Raw genomic sequence first — 23,993 nt, 5'->3', positions numbered from 1 at the left:
CACTCTAGTATGCACCCCTCTATGCCAGTAGACACTACCCCACTCTACTATGCACCACTGCATTCTTCGCCTGCTGCACTCTACATCACTTCAGTCTAGGCCAGGTCACACCACAGCACTGCACGCAACTCCACTCTGCAACACTGCACTCTATGCCAATGCACTATACACCACTGCATTCTACAACTGTCTACTCTGCAACACTGAACTCTCTGCCACTGAACTCTGAAATCACATTTCTAAAATGTTTGCACTTTGTAGGCACGCGCATCTGTGTTGCTTGCACCAACAAAATGATATGCATACACATGTCATAGTGCCTTTTTGTTTACTCTTTAGCCTTGCTGCACAGCATTGGGGATCTACCGCACAGCAATGGTTCTTAACCTGTGGTCTGGGGACCCCTGCGTGTCCGCGAATCCTACCCCGAGGATCCATGCAGCGGCAGCTCCTCCGCTAAGGCAGAGGAGTTTCACCCTACTGCTCTGGGAGCAATTTAAAAATGAAAACTAAAATGATAATAACTAACGTTATTTTCAATTTAGTTTTTCCTACTGCTTCGGTGCAGGTGGGTGGGGCTGGGCTGCCAGAGCAGGGGCCAGGGGGAGGAGTGTTAGGCACACTCTAAAGTGTACAGGACAGTTTGGCCGGCCCTCTTGGCCCAGCCAAACCATCTGGCGCACTTTGCATGTTTTCCACCAGGCTGCATTACACAGCCTGGTGGAGAACTTGCAGTCTCCCTGTCCCAGTCTGTGCGCCGAACCATGGCACTCAGACCAATCACACCGCTGCATTACAGTGTTGTGATTGGCCCTGTGTTGGACTTGGCCCTTCTGCAGGTTCACCCCTGATCTTTTTGCCTTTTAATGTTACATCTTTATAGTGATTTCTGATCTTTGCGCACTTTAGCACTGTGGCGCAGTGTAAAGTGCGTGCGCGCTCTGAGTGCGTGTGTGAGATTGGCCTGCCCTCCCATAGGAATGCATGGGGGGTATGTGAGTCCATGGTAGTTCCTGATGTGTGTGGAGTGCAGTCTCGAGGTTTGGTATGTGCGGACTCGTGTGATTAAATGCTGTGCGATGATGTGTGCAGATTTATTGTGTCTAGTGTGGAAGTGCCACTTCTAGAAGTTGTCATGTCTGTGCAGTGAATGTGAATTGACTGTCTGGCTTGTGATTGGCTGGAGCTGGCTGGTGTGCCTGGCTCCAGGAGTCAGGATGGGTCTGCCCCGGTTGTGAATGGAGAGATCTGCATGTTGATGGCAGGAAGGAGTGCACCTGGGTCCTGAATAGGGCTGGGCCTTCCCTACACAATGCTGGCTCCACCCCCTGTGGTGTCTGATGTCCCTAGCCTGTCCTGTGAATAGGGAGAGGGGCTGAGCAAAACAAAGTTGCATCTGGTTCGCCCCTTGCCTGCACCTTTGACAACAAAGGAAATGGCGTATAAAAAGAGGCTGTGACCTCATGTAAAATGTTCTTGTTCTCCTACTTGAATCTACCTGCTGGGGCCCAGGGGAAGGCTTGCCTCCCTGGGCACTGCCCAGCCCCTGGCTGCCTAATGGATCTTGTTGCTTGTACCCCTCTGGCTTGCCTGGGGGACTGGAGGGCTTCCCTGTGCTGAGGAGCTGGTGGCTCCATGTCTTTATGCCCAGGACCTCTTGAAAGCCCTTTTGCTCCAGTTGCTGTGTTGAACTGGGGTTTCTTTCTCCCCTAGTGCCTGGGAAGCACTTTATTTTGCATTTAGGGGCAGAGCGCTGTCGTGTTCCTTCTGGGGGAAGCGCTCCTGCCCTTTTGTGGCCCTCGCGGGTGCCCACCCCGCTTATTTAATCATTGGTGTGCGCAGGTGCCTACCCTGCGACTTTGCCCGCCTTCGTTTTTGCATACGGGTGTCACCCCGTTTATTTAATTATTTAGGCACGGGTGCTCACCCCGTTTTTATGCCAGTGGCTAAGCGGGTGCCCACCCTGCTGTTTATTTTTCCTACCGAGGGAGCCTACCTCTCATCTAATGCACGGATTGCCGTTGCCGCCCGCGGCCCGCCTGGTTGTGGGCGGGGCCGCAGGACGGAAGCGGAAGTGCAGCCGAGTCCCGAGGAAGCCGTGCAGAGTCCGCCCGGGAAGCAGAGAGGAAACAAGCAGCCGGCCGAGAGATGGCCTCTCGCGGCCCAGGGCTCCGGTGAGTTATGGAGAGACCCGGGGCCGCCAGCAGAGAGAGAGAGAGAAGCGCTGCCGCATCCTGAGAGTAGTCCCCCGTTCTGGAGCCCGGTGAGTAAGGGCTGGGCGGGGGACCGAGCTACCGTGCGCTCCCGCTCCCGGAGGGAGCTGGTTCTCCTTTGGGGCACCATGCAAGGTGCCAAGTCAGAGCGGCCCGTCTGTCAATGTTCGGGCCCCATTGTTTTAGATCCGCGAGGGCTCTCACATAGCCGCAATTTATCCTGTTGCCCCTTGTGGGCATGCTCATTGCTTAGTGCCCGTGACTCTAGCCTTTGGCCCCTTTTGTCCTGAGGGCCATGGAGGCCCATGCCTGGTTGTTGAGGGGGTCTGATTAGTTGCTTCATGAGCCAGATGACTCCAACGGTTGATAAATTATGTACTGAGGCATGTGTGGCTCCAATACTTGGGTATGTTGTCCTGTTGCACTCAAAAGTTATCCTGAGTTAATTCAAAGTATTCTTTTTAAGGTCAGGCGCTAGGTCTGTTGCACGGTGCCCACCGTGCCTTAATAATTGCAGTGCTATGTGAGAAGAGGAGCAACCTCTTCTCGGGAGGCCTGCACACTTCTTTTAAGTAAACCACTAGGGTTTTTCTTCTTGTATAAACAAAGTTATATCACGTACTCCAATCCATTAGACTGACGTGCAGTTGTAAATCACTGTTTTATTTTTATCATGTTCCTTGTAATTTTCCTTCGTGAAAAATAATACATTAAACAGTCTTCTCTTATTTCATATTGCCCAATGCATTTCGGGTCAAAATAAAATTGTGACCCTTCGTCAGGGGCCTGTAAATTGCAAAAGACAGGACCTTAGCATTTATATTCATCAACTGAAGACCAGGTTCGTTTATGGTCAAAATAAACATAAATGATGCAATATTACGTAAATAATAAATCACAGTTTGTGCTCAAACGTAGTAAGTACATAGCATGCTCTGTATTCTACATCAAATTTGACTGCTGAACTGAAAATAGTTTAGCATAGGATTCAAGTACGTGAATTCAGGGTGCTTTAGTGCAGGGAGATTAAGAGATTGTTAAATAATGGGTTCGGAAACGTGAGTGCCAGATTATAAAATTAGTTAGACATGTTGGTGGAATGCCTCGGACTAATTACTATTGTAAGAGAAGAATTCCGGAATCTGACCGCGTTGCTCGAGTGCCGAATTACTCGACTCGCAAAGAATGGTGTGTAGCGTGTGGGTGTTTACTAAAAGCAAACACGTAAACATAAAGCTTTATGGTTTGCAAGTGCCCAAACATTAGTATTCTAATTAGGGAGAGGATGTGGCATAATGGCCAGATCTGCCAACATCAGAGCTGGGCTTCCAGGTTTGTGTCTCAGTGTCGCTCAACATCCTGTGATTCTGGGCAAATCTCTTAATTTCCCTGTGCTTATAGACAGCGCCTGGTTACCTTCATGGGTAATAAGCCGCACTATAAAAATCAGAGTATTATTATGAAGAGCTGAAACATGCACACCAGACAGCTGCCATTTGCCCCCATTCTAAACACCATTTGAAAATCAGAGTGTTACTCTAGTATCTCACACAGGTAGCTGGTTTTTATTATGAATAACTAATGTACTATTAGCCAGAGTGGTTACCTTGCACCGCCACCAATAGAAACAAGCCCTACCACAGTCAATAGGTCTAGTCTACGCATGGACTTGACTTTGTCAATATTTTTTTAGCTATGTTGTACAACAGCCAGCTGATGTAAAGCATGGCTGAAAGTTTTTTTAATCTTTTTTAGCAGTGGCCAGCTGGCAGGAGGGCAGACAGAGTGGGATGCAACGTAGAGGGTATGTGAGGGGAAGCGCTATGACATGGTGGGCCCAACACAGATAACGAGGGGTTGGAGGGGTCAGAGCAACACTGACAATGGAAGGAGGGAAGGTGAATGGGGATGAAGCAAAGCAAAATTGACCTCAAATGAAGGGAGGGAGGGATGGTGGAAGAAAGCCAACATGGATGACTGCGGGATATAGGAAGGGCGGGAGCAAGCCAACTGGGACAATGAACACAGCGAGAGAAGGATGGAGAGGCTAGCCAATATGGACAACAGAGCCTACAGCAGCTGACCAATAAGAAGCGAGCAAACGAGTGATAATGAAGCCAACCAATGGTAAGCAATTGGAGGTCTCTAAGCCAGCTGATAGAAGAAATAAAAGGTCTTGAAGAGATTGTGTATGCACTATCTAGAAGAGACCTTAAGAGTAAATGAACAAAAAACTTTTATAGTGTTACGTGTAAGGGAAACGCTGGCCAAAAAAGCATGGAGCAGCCTAATAGCATGCTATCTTCAAAAATGCTTAATTGAGTTATGACCATGCTTTAATAATCAATATGGTATATTGGCCGAAGATGCTGCTTTGAACTGTGAAAACATTTTTCATTTGTTTTTTTCAATTGCTTTATATAGCACAAATGTGGGCAGAGGGCCACAGAGCGCTTTACATGTGAACCAGACGTTGCACATTTTCAGGCACAGGGGCATTAAGTGATTTACCTTGAATCACAAGATGCTTAGTAGAGGTCGGGGTCCGAAATAGTTTCCACAGTTCGAGTCAGCAACTCTAGCTGCTGGGTCATATATACTTGTAAATGTAATGAGTTTTTATATAGCGCGGTTTGCACTCCAAGGAGCATCTTGGCGCTTTAGAAAAAGATAGGCAGAGTCAGGTGAGGATCTGGCTGGGGAAAGGGGGACTGCTTTATCAGATTAGGGATTTGCACATGGTACTTGATAGAAGGAGAAACAGATTTCAGAAAGGCCCTAAAAACCTGGATATTTAATCTATTTGGCAAAAGGGTGGCGGAAGAATGTTCCAGGCCTTAGACCCCAGGACTGCCAGGGCCTTTCCTCCTCTAGTTTTTAGTCTGAAGTTGAGAATGGTCAGGAGTTTGGCTTTTTGAGATCTAAGATTACGCAGGGGGGAGTAGTGTTTAAACATGCTCTGGATGTAACTGGCTCCTTTTCCATGAAAGGCCCTAAAGGTTATTAGGAGGACTTTGAAAAGGACCCGTTTCTGGATCGGCAGCCAATGTAGTATGTCCATTGCTGCTTCACTTTTGTACATATTCGTAGCTGGCACCTGGCCACATATGCAAGGTGCACAGTAAACAAAGTTTTGTTTATATCAAAGCCAGACATTTATTGAAGAATTCCAAAGGGTAGCTCTAGCAGCTGGTTGTTCTAATTGTTCGAATACATGTTGTTACCCCGAGTTGTTGCCAGTCACCATCAATATTATACAAGTACAGAGAAAAAGCTGCTTTATGGGCCTACCTGGCAGACACTGGCCACACCTAAATGGCGCAGAGTACCCAGCACATTTTGTTTATATTAAATGTGATTTGTTTTTATTACTCAGCATCAAAGAACAAAGCATTTGCCGAATCTTGTATAGTCAAGATGGAAACATCTATATAAAACTGTAAAATATATAAAACGGTAAAATATGCGGGTGTTTCACACAAAATACTTGCTGCAACTGATCAAATGGTAGTGCAATAACTTTCATAATATTTAACTCTGTTTCTGCTGCCATTTTACAGCTGAATACTGCAAGGTTACTCAACCTTTCAAACATTAAAAAAGGGGAGAACCACCCCATCCCACAAACTGTTTTAAAAAAAAAAGCACAAAAGTATCAACACCTAAAGCTTAGTTCAACTACGTGTGAACAAGTTCTCATTGAGAAAATGCAGCTATGTTATAGTTTAACATTACTGAAATTTAAATAATTTGGAAAATGTATGGCATGTACAATAAGTATTGAGAATATTGGATATACATGAATATACCATTTCACTTCCTTCCCCTCAAACTTTTGTGGTGTATTCAAAATTTGCCAAATTAGAAATACTGCAGTAATCAATAAATCTACCATGTGCATACAAGCAACATGAACAATCTTTCTTTGAAATGAAACATAGGCTGATGCAAATTTGAAAGAAGTCACAATGAAGCAGATTTGTAAGAAGGTAAATGAACTATCCAAATTATGACTTATCCAGAAAAGACATTATCAAAGCAGTAGTAAAAGCTAATTTCGTGATGATGGATCTTTTGTTTCAACAATTAAAGGAGACAAGCTGAAGCCTACTTCAACGATTCAAAAGCTGTAAAGATCCAACACTAATAACAGATTGTATATTCTTTGTTTTGCCACTTGTGGTATATCATTGAATTTTAGGCAGTTGAGTTTGTATATTCTTTGGGGGAAGGGGTTTGAGCATTTGTATGTTGCTTTATTACACCTTTCATTTTTTTATAGGTTGATATTTTAGTAATATGTATGTATCTCTGCAAGGACACTTGTTCAATTACTGATTTCAGTGTTGTGCATGCTTTTGGGTCGAGCTTTTTGAGGCAGCGCTTTGCGAGCATGCAGTAATCGAGTATGGAGTAGAAGCTCCATGGAAACTCCGCCCACTCTCCGCCCATGTTTTTAATTTGACTCATGTCATTTATAAATGCTGATGTCTGATTGATTATGAGGCTTGTTAGTCCCTCCTTATTAGTGGCCATGTTGTCCTTTGTATCCTTCCATGGCTGCTGGACCTTTTACTACAAGTGTAGCACAGTATGTGTTACTTAGTTTGTGAGCACTATTTTTCTTTAATAAGGTTCTCTTACTGCCCATGCCTTCTCGCCCCCCACACTCCCATTCATGTTTTCGTGCCCCTCTTCCCCCCGCCCGTTTGCAATGCAATAGGTCTCACGCAAATGCGAGTCCTATTGCATTGCAAATGCTTGTTGGACCTGTATCCAGAAGCAGCACTGTAATTGGGTCGCTACTTAGAAATGCACTTTCACCTTGAATTAAACTCTGCTAAAGGTGAATCATTTTAAAGTGTGCATATTCCATGGCGATAGAGGGTGAAGTTTGCAATATTTGGTTCCATTGTGCGCTGACATAGGAGCCTTCTCATGAGCGCGCTTGAACAGAGAACAAAGTTGTACTTCGACATGCAATTAACAAGTATATTCCCATTTCTAACACATTTTATTTGACATATGTATATATAGAAAGGCATTATTTAAAAAAAAAATACAACTTCTGAAAAGCATTCTGAAGAAAACCGATGCCACTGCTATTGAATACCACCAAATACAGTGGCACTTATAAGAGGAAAAACGAGCGCTCCTCTGCCGCTCACTTCACACAAAACAGGGAGGTTTAGACAGATTGGACACCAGCCAAAGTAAGTTTTAAAAATGAGGGCATATTTGAAAATATGGTTGAAAGCCAGAACTATTTTCTGAAAATGTTTTTGCAAGGGTTTTGCCGAACTGTGCAAAACGGATGACGTTCTCAAACGTCAAGAAGTTCAAAGTTTACCAGATTTGCATAACTAAGTAGGCAAAGTTTAAACGTGGAAACCTGCATTCATTTCATATGAATATAGCCAGATCACAGACTCGGCCCTAGTAAGTATAAGTATGTAAAATCTTTTCTTCATTATTTTTTTTTTTTTTTAAGTTTCTACCTTGGTGAACTTTGAGTAGCTTTTAAAGTTCTGAAAAGAAATCCCAGAGTTTCAGAGGGAAATGATGGCTTCTTTGCACTCTGGTGCACCAACCGTGACTAAGTTTGTGACAGGAGTAAATCAGACATTTTGGTGTTTGTTTCAGGGAAGCAGAATTCCTCAAGTAACTTTAATATAATATGGGAATGCAATCCTATTACTTCGAACAGCAAAATTCTAGTTTTTCCTCTGCATAACAAAGTGGCCAAACTGAAGGGTTTTTTTTAGAAATGAGATAGTTAGCATGAAAATACAGTACTTCAATTTAATGAAAAACACATTCATTAACATCCAAACTATAACTTCAAATTGATATTAAATGTGAATACTAAACAAAAGTATACGCTAATAAAAATTACCAAATGCAAAAGTTTAAACATGTCATCTAATAAAGTGGTGGTTTTAATTCTTAGATAAATGAAAGGTACATTCTGCTGCCTTTGGTCTCGGTCGGCCTTGATTTACTAAGTTTTGTGATTCTGTGCAAATCACTTAATCTCCTCGTGCCCAACAACAAAATAAATGGGTTCTTGTGTAATTTAACCGGTGCTCCAATACCTTCGGCTCGAGTTTGCACCACATAAAACTGCAAACAACTATATGAATAAGTAAATGCGTTGCACCGTTTTGAGCCACGTAAATGCCCATGCAGAACCTTAATAAATAAATCCTTAATCTCCTGTGGACTTTTATATAATAGGAAACTGCTAATATGTAGAGATGTTATTTACATGCTGAGACAAGGTTAAGCATCATTGTAAGGGACCCAACAGGTTCTCCAATAAAAGGCAATAAATCATTATCAGAAACTAGATTTTGAAATTCATTTAGATGTTTCTTATACCATGGCATGTCACAGCTTCCCATTAAATTGAACATTTCATACAATCAACGGCTGTCTCAGCATCAGAGACCACAACACTCCAAGAGTGCCTGGTTCACCAATGAGCATGCGGTTGCATAAGTCTTCTGTTGAGAGAGCCTTCTTTTTACAGGTCCCAAAGGAGCAAAGCAGAGAGGGCTGGGGTAGAATATGCAATATACTCACTCAGATAAAAAAATGCATACTAATTATTATATTAAGGACAAGCTCTGTGATGTATCAGAAACAGGAGATCTACTTTTGGCTTCACTTTTATAATTAGCACCTTTAACAAAGTGTTAGTAAAAGGATGGTATCCTAGTGAAGTAATGGCTCACTGCATTTTAAAAATAGGAATTAGCTGTCATTTTTAGATCAAGCCTGAGCCAGCGTGCAAGCGCTGCTCTGGCGATCTGTTGTAGGTAGAGTACTGAGGAGAAGCTCCGTCCACTACCCACCCATATTTTTCATTGACTTGTGTCTTTGTCCTTCGTAAATGCTGGCATCTGATTCCTTAATAGGCTTGTTAGTCCTGATTACGCCCGATCCTTATCTCAATTTTATCAGATCTTACCAGTTAAAAGGATCTTCGGTCGACTTGGCCTTTTTATCTGCTGAGAAGTGTAAAGGGGAGAAAAACAATATAATCACCTTCATCAATAAGACTCATCAATTTAGTCTCTGAAAGATCACGGACTCCGACTTACAATTCAAGGGTTTTATTACAAAGCCAAAAATAATTGAACATACAAGCACCTCCTGGTGAGGTTGAAAAAATACATAGGCACCGGTACCCAAATTCATTCTACGGATTAGTCTAATTCGGTACAACGTGAAAAGGATAAGCAATTCCCGAAAAATTAAACCAGCAACAATTGATCCAATATCCAAATTAGTCTTCATCAGTTTACAGAAAAGAAAAATTAATTGGTTAATTCTGTCCCTAATCTAACACTAAAGTTGCATTCCTACATAGCATTACCCCGGCAAAGTCGAGAAAAGTGTGAGCTTGTGAAGACTTCCTAAGAAGTACGTTCACTTTGGAACGAGTCAGACTCTATCGAAGTCTTCATCCTAGAATCAATCCCTTCTCTTACCCTCCTAATGGCTCTCTGCTCTCATCAGCCCTCTTTTCCTAGTCTGCCTCTTCTTCCCCGGGGCACTGTCCCTAATACAAAACTAACAACTCAAAAACACACCCCGAAACACCTCCTCTGGATGGACATCTTCGGCAGGTGATTTTCCACAACTTGTGCTTCGTCCAAGAATGGGTGAGTTGTCCTTGAATCCCAGACTTCTCTAGTGAGCTTCCAATAATCAAATTCCACTGTTACATTGTAACAGGTCTCCTCCATACCGAACTCTTAAAACAAAGAGCATCAGTCTAACTAAAAAGGAAAATGTCCTTGCACCTGCAAAGGAAAGTATGTGAACAAATCAACCTTGCACGCACAAATCTGCTGACTTCATTCAATTGAGAGCCTTCCCAAGAAAAAATACATTTCAGGCCTTCTCGTGTCTGCTAACCTAAGAAACCATGAACAGGCCTTTCATGGCAAAACGTGAATTCTCATTTCAGGCCTTTACTTATAAACCTACACAATTAATATTGTTGCAACTAATAGCACTATAGTTCTTCACTTTAAAGCACCATTAATTAGGTCTACACGTACAGACTTTATAGTGCACGTTTAAATCTAATGCATTACATTACACACGAATGATCCGTGAAACACTTGCAATAAGCAATTACATTTAAATGTCATTTACACTTGCCTACTAACACAAAGTAATTTTCTAACATTACACATACATTATTCGTTATTACATCGACATTTTCTAATGATTAAATGTTTAATTCAAACCAGAGCATATATGGATGCGGACTAACGGTGGTTATGATGCACCCCTACAAATTTCAGAATAACAAGGCGCTCTATCAGTTCCTCCTTAGTATGGCCAGGTCGTAATTTCGATCGTCCCATGGCTGCTGGCCTCTTTATTTTGGTTCTTACACGGTAAGCAATATATTCTTTATTGAATTTGTCCTATTTGAAGCACGACGACGTGCTTTGTTTGCATTCAGCGGCTCTCCCTTTCGAAGCAGCCGGGACAATGACGACCGCTTATTATGCACGGGTGCCACTCTTGATCATGGCGCCCGCTTAATTTAACATTCACGGGAGCCGTGAATGATCACAGCACCTACATCGACTTTTTTCCCTACATAATTTCTCATGTAAATAAACATGGAATCCTGCCTCCTGGGAGGCTTGGCTCACAGGAAAGTTAAAAGATCTCCCCGACACTCGTGAATGGTTTTATTTCGTTTCGCCATCATCACCTGCTGCAGTACCGAGCACCAACCTCGGTGCATGGTGTACACTCTGCCTACTGCAGACCCGAGTACCAAGGTGAGGCTATCTTTGCCATGGGTACCATTTGCTTTCTGCAGTTGTACCAAGCACCAATTTAAAGCTGCTTTCTGACCATCTGTACTCTTTGCCAGATGCAGTACTGAGCACCAATCCAAAGCTGCTCTCTGAACGCATTTACTGTGCCTACCGCAGCACTGATCACCATTCAAAGGCTGTTGTCTGACCATGTGTACACTCTGCCTACTGCAGCACCGAGCACCAATGAACGGCTGCTGTCTTCCTAAGTGTACCTGTACGTGATTCCCCCATGGACCCATGGTCCTAGGCAGTGAGCAGTGCAATAGAAAATAACTCCCTCGTGACCTATTGACTTTCCAGGGAAAGTACTCCAATTATACAGACATAATCATTGTAATGCAACACATTTATTTGATTTTTTGATTATTTTTATTCTTTAAATTACTTTTTCTTTTGATATTTTCCTTTTTTCATGATTTTTTTCATATAAACATTTTTTTTCACATCAAAAAGTATCAAAATTACTCAAAGTACACAATACATTATTCCAAAACTTCTGTACAAAAAATACCAGGTAGAGAACAGAACCACAGATACCACTTTCACTTTATCACATTCACAACTTCACATATCTGAGTGCTATAATCACGTCCTATCAGATGTTATCTTTTTTACTCAAGTACATGACCACTTTAGTTGGTAAAAAATGGGGACTTGGTCAATGCATTTCGGTGGGATTTTACACAACGATGGACACCACCTTCATCAATACCCGTCAGATAAGATAAGTGTTCTCTAGACCTGGGATTATCTGAAAAAGTATATACATAAAAATCTACATTACTTGTATGCCCATATGACACGTATTTACAAAGAGACATTGTCTGGATCGATACGTATCCTAATTCTTGTATTACCCCGTGTACCACCTTATAACCATTCTGTGACTATTCTTGTAAAAAAGAGAACAGCTATTTCATTATTTTACATAAAAGGAGAGAGAATGAGAAGCTCCCTACAACTCCAAAAAGGGAACACAGATTATTGTTTATCTGTATATTCTCATTTTTCATTTCTCATTTCAAATCTAGTAAATCATCAGTAGAATTAAAGTATAGCAGCTCTGATAACTCACTCTCAATAGTTCCTCACTAGAATGTCACTGGTACTTAAAAATTCTTTTGTATGGTACAGTATCCACAATTACGCTCTATTTAAGAAATAATATAGGGATGATTCTAGCATTTATAAAGTGAGACCCATAGACCATTACGAACCTTATCACTCTTATGGACCTGATCCCTAAATCCTTATTTACCTTAAAACAGCTCTAGTGATTCAACTGCGGTGGGAAATTCTGATAGAGATTCAGCACTTTCGCTAGCTTGGATTGGCAGTGAGCAGGACATTAACACCCAATTACATCTGGTAGTACGAGGGAGTGTTATCCTTCTATTCTCTAAACACACAAAATGTGGCTGGGGAAGAGCCCTCCTGTGGGCAGATCTCTAAAATTGCTCCAAAGCGCTAGCCGGTGTGCTTGTTCGCAAGTTGTGTGGTTGTGAGCCACTACACCCGTGCAGGTTCCAGGCGTGCGCTACTTTGGCCACTTTTTTTTTTCTTCTATGTTGCGGCTATCATAATGTCAGGGCTGGTTGTAGGATTTTTGGGGCCACTGGCGAAGAGGAATGTGCGAGGCCCCTCTAATTTACATAAGTGAAACCTTCATGGCTCCGAAAGCTGCTTTGTGCAGTCTCCTCCTGGGCCGCAGCTCCCCTCTCTGCCACCTACAAGCTTTCACAGCTCATATCGGGCTGAAGGTGTGGGAATAGCTTGGGGGCTGAGAATTAAAACTGCAGACGGTAAAGTGCTGACAATGGGTGTCCCACAGTGTCTCTCAATGGGCAGCCAGGCAGGAGGCCTAATTGCAGGGCACACCTGCAAAATGTGTCCTTGCAACTGGTAGAAGATAAAGTGTCCTCCTCCCAGCCCTCCCCACACCATCCCTGATTGGCCCAGGGAGGGGGCCCCCCTCCTGTAAGCCCAATTGCAAACGGACACCTTTCTTCAATGGGATCCGCAGGGGCACTAGAGGTTTGGTGGTGTGTTCCACTGGTGCGGGTCCCATGCGGGTGGGCTGAGAGAGAGGCCCTGGGCAGCTGCCCATGCCTAGTGCCGGCCCTGCATAATGTAGTAAAGTAACATTGCATAGTAATGTGTATATCTAATTAGATGGACGGGGTTGACTGCGGCAACGCAGAGGAGCGTCCGGTGTGAGACTATCATACCGTCCAGTGTTTGCATACCAGAACTTCTTGTTTTTTACCCATTAAAATACAATGGGTAAAATATAGAATGCAAATAAAACTATAATGGAAGAACATAAATGCAACATTTTGATAAAAAAAAAAAAGAACTGGTGGAACTTTACGTGTGTAAAATGGACGTACAAAAGCATAAACTTCGCAAGGATGGTAGTGTTGTCACATTCACAAGTTTGAGACGGCACTGTGCAACTTCTGTCTGTGACACCAGAAAAAGGTGAACACTTTTAAAGGTTAATCGGTATTCACATACTTCTTTGTAGGAATTCGAAAAACAGGAAGGAAGCACATGTAAATTGTCATGTCTATGGAAGGAAAAAGTGCCTTTCCAATATAATAAAGGATAGGAAACAGCCCCATATCCAACGGAAGTTTAAGGGAAGGGGTCGTTCCACAAACAATAAAAATTCCTGTTACCGCGGTTTATCACCGGTGGAAATTTCAGCTATCTACCCTAACCTTTGTGAATAGGACCTGAAGTGCTCAATTGTATCTAAAAAGGCTTGCTTCAAACCAGACAAGGCTGCTGAACATCTCTGAGAGATGCTTGTCCTAAGAACTGCTACTTTTACATTATAGTATTGCCCTGAGTTTGTGTTTCAAGCACTGAAGTCAAGCAGGCCTTTTTAATATCTGTACACTCAGACTCCTACTTCTGTGGTGTCTCTGCAGTGAGTGGTCACGGAAGTCCAGATGTGAAAAACGGATATGTAATCAGTACCACAAAACAGTGCCAAGTATGTAATTCATCTCTATAAATAGGCTAATATTTTCTGTTGCAAAAAAACTGTGAAACGTGCAGTCTGTGGCACATTGACACAGGAGATTCTTAACTTTTGCTGTGATATGGTTCTATAGCACTGTTTCAGCTTTTGAGCTGCAGTAATGAAAGCATGAATGTAATAGGGCCCATGTACCAAAGAACAGTTTCCTGAGCCGTTTTTTCACCTTCACATGTATCGTATTTGTTGTGATGTTCCATGTAACATGCTATTAGTACTGTGTGGGGAGAGGCTATGACTCATGAAAGGCAACTGCTAGTCATGAAAACACACCAGGCTTGAGTTTATACATAGTGCTACGTTAACCTTAAATCCACCACTCAGAATTTCACACCAACATTTCCAAACCAAATAATTCCACATCACATACATACACTCCAATCCAAAACACAAGAGTAAAACACATTCTCATTTATAGCACCAATACATCTAACTCTCACAAATGCGAGACCAATTTGCATTGTAAATGCTTGTTCTTTTTTGGTATGTCTCAATATTTTCATTGTTTAATGGTTGATAGATTTTAATGTTCACAATTAGACCAGTTGAGTAATTTCATTTCAAAGAAAGAGTAACCAGTACTTTATATAAATATCTAGTAAATAGAACACTGGCAGCTGGTTCTAACAATTAACGAGGTGCACAGTATGGCTAACAGTACAGTATAGCCTTATAGCCCGCCGTAGAGGGCTATACCGGCTATTAAAGGCCCTCTCCAGCGTTAAAGGCCCCAAGCCGAAGGCGAGGGCCTTTAACAAGGGAGAGGGACTTTAATAGCAGTATAGCCCATCTACGAAGGGCTATAAGGCTATTAGAACATTCTGTCACCAGAGGACAGAATGTTCTAACAAAAAAACCAAAGCCTTTTGGAAGCGTGAGGGGATTGGAATCCCCTCAGGCTCCCTGAAGCCTTTGTTCACAGCCAGAGCTGTGAACAAAGAAACATTGGAATGTTGGAGCTCCAGGCTTATACCAGCCATTATAAGCCCAGAGCACTCCATTGTTTTCAATGGAGCTCCCAACATTCCAATGTTCTAATACCATTTAAAACAAAGGAGAATGAAGAAATGTTCAAAAGGGTTACCTCACTCTGCGCGCTGTGACGTGATGAGTCTTTTAAAATGTAACCAACAAAGCCGTACCAAATAAGTGTAAATAGCTGCACCCTCACCTAGTAAAAATATACCATTACAACTTACAACATAAAGGGCAGGAGTACATGTCATAAAAATGCCCCAAGCATTTCTGTACATGTAACACAATAATAGCCATTAAACCAGGCTCTTGGTGTTTACATACATTTGCAAAAACACTGGATAGACAATTTTGACCTTTTGCATGTTTCCTAATGTGTGTCGTTCTGATTTAATCACACATCTACTAAATATTCTTTACCAGTCCGGTGCCATTTACATTTCAAAAGAAGCTTAGATGCTAAGGAGAATAAGTGTTACAAGTGTGCTAGGAATGCGGCCTCCTTTCTGGCAATAAAGTTCTTTGATGTCTTTCAGTAAAAGGTACAACGCTATCTTGACAGTTATACATCAAAAGAGGGTTACAACATAATTGGTATTTTTTCCTTCGTTTTGTTTGCTTTTGCTGTTTATGTAAGCCAATATACACTTGTGGTCTTGGGAACTCTAATCAAAACAGGTAACGATGCCAACAATGGATTTTATTAGAGAAAGCTTTGTTTGTGGATTTCCTCACTTACTGATGCTTAATTACATCAAATTCTAATTCAATGTCAATACAAAAACATGAGATATTCAAATAAAAAAAGACACATTGATTAATACAGGTGTATCCAAGGAAACGTTTATTTAACATCAAATATCAGAATAGCATACGATTTAACACACAAACTGGTTATCTCTGGTGGTTGCTCACAAAAACGTTTCATATTCATCAATGCTGTAAAGTCCATTACACGTTAGATTGATGATCTTTAACCGACTCCTTTGTACTGTTTCCAATTTCTCCATATATCTTAAGGATGTGTGTCTGAACATTACAAAGCCATTCTAATGAATGTTACCAACTAGAAAGGTGGGAAACAAGTTGACGTTTCGGTCTCCATATGTTTTTATTCTCGAGGCCATCCTCAGGACTGCGTCGTTCATATGAAAACCAAAAATCCCCTATGAAGATTTGAGAGCAATGTCTGAAATGTTGAACACAACAGTCTTACAGATAGGCAATGGTTTGCATCAGTATGCAATGGGCTTGTATATAAATCCAGGCTCGAAATTAATCCATCTATCTAATTGATTACCCCAAGGCAGTGGATCTGTCCGGTTCAGCGTTGTACCGGACCGATGCTGTGCCTTCGGAGTTACCAACATTTTGGCCAATTCGCTATGATCTAGATAGATTAATTTCATTGGAGAAGGGAGGGTCAGGCCAAAGGCTTGTGGAGGAACAGCAGAACCTGAGGCTACAAGCAGGCAACATGCAGTGTCAATAGCGGAGACATCTGCTGAGGAAAGCGACAGGTGGGTCTCATTGGACATTAAATGGAACAAGTAACCGAAAGAGAGAAATGAAGCAGTTTGCTTCATTTCTGTTGCACAAATTCTCGCACAAGTTATCTGGTGTGATGGCAGGAATCCATTATGGCATGAAAGGATTCTGACCAGTCTCTGGGTGGCCAGGTTGTGATGGGGCATTTTCTGATGCCGGCTTTTGCTGCAGATGGCTTCAATTAGAAACAAAGCAATGGGGGGAACCCCTTATCACCCTCTAGAGCATGGGTCAAATAAGTAAAACTGGTTATGAAAATAAGTGTGGTCACTGCCTTTCTTGCTTCTGGTGCAACAATGCCTCTTATTAAATGTGGATTTTGTGATTGAATTAATAGGATTTTTTCCTACAGGGTGACTGCAGTCCCAGTGAGGCTACAAATAACAAGTTTGACTCTGTGTACTTTAATATATCTATCCTGCTAGAGCTTTTTCTTCGTTCTTTTGGATGGCTTGAATTAGGCCTGGCAAGAGACCTTGTGTAATCCAGGTGATTGAGAGTAGTGATAAATGGTCACCTTTTGAGTATTTAAAACTACCTCTTGTGTAATGGTTTGGGATGTGTGTTCAATGCGTGTAGCCTGATCTGGTATCTTAATTACTGTGAAGAATAGGTAGCTTTGGACGGATGCAGCATTTAAAGAGCCAGTGGAGAAAGGTACACCATCCTGGGCAGATATCGGTCTTATGTTAAATAAAACCAGTGAATGGATATAAATCGACATAAAACCAGCTTTGAATGCCACCTTGTTTTTCTGGATGCCATCAAGGTGCAATTGACATTAGTCTATTGTGTATGTTTTGTTCCTAACAGATACCCTGTTCACATTAATATTGGTTATTGAATATCAGGATATCTTACAAGAGAAGGGTCAAAAAATGGATCTTCTACAATCTATCAAAGATACGGTAAGCCAGAATGCATCTTTAACAACGCCTATTTGCTTTTTGACAGTGTCAATGTGGAAGCAACATCGAAATCACAATGGCTAGTTAATGTCCGAGTAATTGAATGCACTGGTCTTAAGTACAAACTGCAAGAACTGAATTAATGCATTTGCATTTTAATCTGAGACTTTTACATATTCCAAATATCATTAAAGTAATTTCTCCAAAATCATAGGTTTAACCCGCGTCCTCCAAGTAATGGATCTTGATAGCTATGTGAGTGTGCCATATCTTTCAAAGCACAGCTCTGGAAGGCGGAGAGAGATTGGGTGATATCATGTACAATCATGGCACTTGAAAGCTGATGTCTCACTGGGCAGACCGTCAGTCAAGTGCTGGGCATGCTTCAGTGACTAGGATATGAGTCTGTAGAAGTTTCATTAGAAAGTAACATTCTAGATCGAAAATTCAGTCTTAAGGGATGCATAAAATGATCTCCATTCTTTTCAGAGATTACATTTCACTGAATATCTCCTAATGCGAAAATAATCCACATTGATCATTGTTTGGTTTCTGCAAAATTAGTCTTTACTTATATTATTGAAAAGCCAGCCAACACGTGTTTTGAGGGATAACCCTCTTCGTCAGGGTTGTAGAATAAAAAACAATCACGTCATCTGGATTGTGTTTTTAACATGATTTTTTTTATTATACACTGTAATTTCATGTTTAGGGTTTTAATACACTTATGTCAAATGAATCTTTAGAGCCATGAAGAAGAGGGATATTCCTCTTAACGTGAAGGTTGGCTGTACGATATTTTAAATAAAGACTTATTATACAGAAACCAAACCATAATGACCAGTGTACATTATTTTCGCATGAAGAGATACTCTGTGAAATTGTAATCTCTGGAAAGAAATTGTGCTCATTTTATACCTCCATCAAGATTTAACTTTAATTTTGGCAAAGACCGTGGGGGTTGGTCTTGGAGGAAAAGGCGTTGGGTCCAATATCCCTTGACCCCACTCTGTTATTAACATTCTAGATGTGTTGTAGTCGAATCAATGTCTGAAGAGGTCATCCTCAGGGACAATACGTTCATAGTCAAGGAGTGAATGTACACAAATCCACCTACAGCCTCATGAGTTGATTTTAGCTGTTAATGAAGTACATTGTGCGAAGGCCGGTGCTGAAAGAAACATAATTAAGGGCCATATGTATCAAGCCCAAATGCGTTCGCAAATGCCGAAATTCGCAGAATTTCGTCGTTTGTGAACGCATTTTCGGTAAATGGTATGTAGCACACAAATCTGCATGCAAAATAAGGAATCGCAAAATTTGCGATTCCTTCTTTTGCAATTGCATTTAAGGAATCGAAATTTTGCGATTCCGTAAATGCAATGTAAGAAGCACAAAAAAAGTGCAATTTTGCCTTAAGGAATCGCAAATTACTACCAACTTCAGGTTGGTGGTAATTTGCGATTTCTTTGAAAAATGCACATTTTTGCGTTTTTCAAAGTGCAATGTGACACACATGTATGTGTGCCACATGTGCACCCATGCATATTTCACGGGTGCAACAGGGTGAAACCCTTGAAATTATTCTCAATTAGCGATTCTCAAATTGCGAGGAATCATATAGAGCATATATGTGATTAGTTTTCAGGAGACGGGTCATCGCCGCTTTGATTTTGCAAGACTTAAGCATCCTTCCAGATGTCAGGCCGTCTATAATCACCTGTGCAGCCCTGTTGCACATGCTTGGGCTCAAACGATTGATAACTGAAACCCTACAAGAATCGGATTCTGATCCTGATATAGCCATTTTCAGAAGGTCACGAGTCTCCTCACGAGAGAAAGGAAAATCTCTCCCTAATTGTTGTGCCACCCTCTGTCTGAGTCTGGACAGTAGCATGAGTTTCAGGACCCCTCACTCCCTATTCTAAGCAAAGCTGGTGCAAATTCAAAGTAAGGTAGAAGTCGATATTTGCAATCCACACCATAGATTTTATTCTGGTGGAAACGCACTATTGGTATGTCAGGGTGAATGTAGCTGGGACAAATGCCATATGAAAATGGCATTCCAATGTGTATGTAACTGAGTAAAGCTTGAATGAAAATATGTGCATAACCAGGTCATTGTTATAATTGGTGCAGCAACTTGTTGTAGGAACCTGGCACTAAATTTAACATGGCATGGACATGTGCGCCTAAAAGCAATGTCAACCTGGCAGAGAAATGTATGCCCATTTTGGTAATTGTGCTACTTACATGCAATTATATACCTAATTAAGACTATGGGGAGAGGAGTTGGCCTGAAGGCTAGGGTGGGCAACCTCAAATCTGTGGAACTGGATTCGATCTCAGCAAGGACGTGCAACATCCTGTGATTCGGGGCACATCCCTTAATCACCCCTTGCCTAACAAAAAAATGAATTTGTCCTCATGTAACGCAACTGGTGCTCGTGTAAAGCGCTCTGATACCCGATACCTTCGGGCCAAGTTCGCTCTAAATAAAACTCCATAAAATAAAACATAAATTGTGCTACAGCCATGGCAACAAATACCTAACTGGGGCATTGTGATATTGACGTAGGCATGAGTCACATTAACTAGAGCCCGGACTTATTTGAGCAGCACAGCTGCCAGGATGGTACACTTATCATCCTGCTCTTAGCAGCTGCATCTAATGAAATGAAAGCGTTACCAAGTTATTTATCCTAGTACCCTTGAATATTCATGCATCACTTGGATGTTTATTGGTAGAAGGGTGAAAACCCAAATCCAGGTCATTACGTAAGCTATCCAGTGCTTCATTTCAGGCCAGTGGTCCCCGGTGGGGACCGCCGAGGCGTATTTTTCCTGATCAGGCATTTCTTGAGAGTAAGAGAGAAAAATAAAGCAGAAAATCCGGAGAAGAGAAAGACAAAAACAACCATCACCAAGCTGGAAAACTAGAGTCTGCAAGAGTGAGATAGGGGCATGGAGAGGCTGGCAGTGGATAGGAGACCTCAGGTGGTTTCAGGACTACGCAGCCTTGGTGTTCGGCGCACCAATATTTAATGGCGTGGGCCGCCGGCTCCTGAGCAGTGCTTTGGGCACCGGCACTCATTATTTTATGAATTAGGCACTGATGCCATCTCAGTCCTTAACTATTCCCCTCATTATATTTTTTCAGGTGATGTCTAATTAGTTCAAAGGTATTAAAACAAGACCACAACACCCAGAATGCATATAGCTTTCACACATTATCAGGGACTGAAAAAGGGTCTATAGTGACCTGGAGGGAGGTGCTCATCCTATTTAGAAGTGCCATGGCATTAGATTACATGCAGCATCCAACCATAAAATAGCACATCCAATGCGATTTTACATTTTGGCACATACATTGTAAAGGTGCATTCCCCAGCACAAAAACAAAGTACATTACATGTCCAAGTACAGTGGTTAAAACTATCCACCTTTTCCTAACAGGCAAGTTAGGAATGGCATAGTTTTCTGATGGGGTAGCGTCACATTGTATAACACTGTAATTACTGATTTGCTATTTGCATAGCACTAAACTAGCCTAAAAGGCAGTGGCGAGCTCTACAGTGTCAAAACAAAGCATACAATCAATGAGTGATAGTAGAGGAGGCTGGATTGTTACAGCATTGTAGTGTAGAGTTCTTTAAAGAGTTGTCTCCAACTTTTCTAAATTGAAGAAGCTTAAGGAAGCTTTGGGCAGTAGCGGCTACTCATATTGCGGAGTGGTGAGACGGGAGAGGGGGAATACAAACTCAAAATAAACCCTGAATTATAAATAAAGAAAATAGTACTTACCTGCTGCGATGGCCACTACCTTGCTCTCGAACCTCACCCGTGCCTAAGAACTGCTGCACACTACGCAGGCTCCAAGCTCCCAATCTCTGCGCTGCTCACATGCTGGGAGTATTGGGAATGCTGGGGATTGGTCGGAGTGCCTCAGTTCGGCACTCAGACATAGAATGGTAGCCTGTGTTGGTTTCTCCACCCAGCTGCATAACACAACTCGGATGGAGAAAGGCTAAGTGCTCCTGGTTTGGCGGCTAAACCGTCATGTGCACCTGCCAGTGCCCACAACTCTCACCTGCCCCCCCCGTCCTCCTTAAAGCGGAAGTAATAATAAAATGATGAAAATGTTTATTATTTTATTTTTGCCCTTTGCCACAGCTGGCTTTCAGCAGGGGGCGACGCTCCTCCGCCATAGCAGAGGAGCTGCCCCTGGCATTCGGGCGGTCCTCATTAATACTGCTTCAGTAATTTCCACAAACATCTTTCCAGTGCTTCATATAGTTTCTGATGGGCATATAAATAACTTGCTGCTGCAGCGAAATAAAGCTCCTATATACTTTGGCAGATCCTAAAGAAGTGAAAAATGTCCGCAGTTCCCCATTCAGAATTGTTTGTTTAACTAATGGCTCTTTGGGGATCCTGTTGGTATGTTGTGCAGTAACGTTTATAGTCTCAGAAAGGTCATTGTTTCATTTGCTGTATTGAGAAAAGACTGAGCTGAAGGTGACATGAGATTGATGTTTGTAAATGTAAAATGTAAATTGATACTTGTATAGCGCACTACTCACCCGCAAGGGTCTCAAGGCACTTGTATGAATACCGCTGTGGAACCGATCCTGGCTTTCCCTGTGAGGCGTCCACTCCTGGGCACCCCCAAGGTGGAGGCCAGGCATCCTTAGCGTTGTGGGGGCCGTTGTGGAGATTAAGCAAGCTATTGCCCAGAGTTGCAGAGTGGGACTCCATGATTGGAATAGGCACCGAGGCGAGAATTATCAGGTCCGTGGAATTTTGAGCCCAAGACCCGCCGAGGCGGCAAATTGAACCCTGGTCCCGGGCTAGACCTCTGCATCAGGGTCTGCCGCTCTAACCATTGAGCCACACTTCTCCATGTTTAGCCCATCTTTCAGTCCATATAATCGTATCTTTATACAAATGTCTGTGTCACCGTAAGATCCTGAAATGGTGATAGGTGGGTGGCCACCCTACAGAGAAAAATTACATTTTAAAAGTTGATCACATTTGAAAAAAAAAATAGCCTTCGAAGTTGTGACTTTACACCCTTCTTCAGGGTACTCTAACAGTAGAAGCGAGAACACAAATCTCATTTTAGCAATTCACTCAACCCATTTTGGAGAAGGAGAACATTTGAAAGCTTAACCGCTTCCAACGTGCAGCACTACAATCTCCCACTTCAGTGGCTACAATTAACCCTCGGCTGTATTTGAGGATTTATTTCTTTATTCCAGATATGGTTTCCAAATGTCTTCCATTTTCCAGAAGCACCTTCTGCCTTCATAGTCCTACTTCTCGCCCTGCATACACCAGCCCATATTGGAGTATCATGCAGATAGAACTAAGGTCTCAGAGCAACGCCATATTCTATTAATGTCCTGGTGGGCAACCATGAAGCCTTAATCGGTTTTTTTTTTTAATATTTTGACCAGGGGTTATACCGTCAGAGGTCCAGTGTTGCATGATTGGAATCTAATTCCGGATTCTTTTTACTGTTACCAGTTGAGATATTGACACACTCTTTTCCGGAATGTCGGAACACATGAGCAAAACCACAGGGCATGAAAACCACCAACTTGAAAGCATCCTCTAATAAAGATCTCGAACTCCAGGCTTTTTGTGCTTGAATGACATCTGGTACCCAATGTGGCACCCTGTGACCCGATGTACTGAGACAGGTCACAAATTGAGCACTGACATTTTGCGACTGGTCTCTGAATCTGGGATAAGGCCTATTTAGTAACAAGTCACATTGCAAAACCTCTAGCAGCAACTGCAGAATGATCTGCCTAATGAATATTAATTGGGCAGGTGGCTTTTTGCAGCACCCTGCATTTGACCATAGACAAACTGGTGGCCTGCAAGGAAAAGCATACCATCATCTGTGTCTGTAGTCCCAAACTCTTTGAAAGAACCAGTCCTGCTTTTTAAAAAAGAATGGTTTCCCATGTGGAAAAATATCCAGGGAAGAAGGCAGAGGCCCCTGGCCCGCTGCCTACTACTCCTAATGCCGCTATCAAAATGCACAAAGGGGAAGGTGTACTAAAACATCTTCCTCTCTGTGAATCAGTTACCATCTCCTTCGAGGTGCTGATAACCGATCAGTGGTTTGCACACACCTTCTAAAACCATTGATACATACCACTGTGATTCCCAGTTTGGAAGGGACGCCCCTTTCTACCTGTGATTCAGAGTGGATCGTAAAACCCATTTTGTGAACTGGAAAGGCCTTAGCAACTCGAGAAATAGGCTTAATTCATGGAAAAAAAGCTCGTTTGCTGTGACTAACCCTTTGATTTTGCTCCTGCAACAGGGCTTAGCACATTGGATCTATAATGCCTCATGGTCAAGATCCATAAGAATTTATTAGGTATTCAGCAAATAGATTAACACTGAGATTTGTATTGTCTCCAAAAAAGAC

General features: G+C 42.2%; 1 protein-coding gene across 2 annotated transcripts in view; it reads left to right on the top strand.

The window, feature by feature from the left end:
- LOC147709030 (uncharacterized) overlaps nt 1–23,993 on the top strand; it is a 200,615-nt gene that overhangs the window by 62,824 nt on the left and 113,798 nt on the right. For both annotated transcript variants that reach the window (XM_086927635.1, XM_086927637.1), the window contains one exon: nt 17,451–17,545. In XM_086927635.1, the coding sequence (XP_086783761.1) occupies nt 17,451–17,545 (95 nt within the window). The remainder of the gene's footprint in view (nt 1–17,450; nt 17,546–23,993) is intronic.

The sequence above is a fragment of the Lissotriton vulgaris genome, chromosome 6, assembly GCF_964263255.1.
Source record: "Lissotriton vulgaris chromosome 6, aLisVul1.2, whole genome shotgun sequence".
Lineage (NCBI taxonomy): Eukaryota > Metazoa > Chordata > Amphibia > Caudata > Salamandridae > Lissotriton > Lissotriton vulgaris.
The sequence above is the reverse complement of the archived record's forward strand: the minus strand, read 5'-3'. Positions and strand labels throughout refer to the sequence as shown.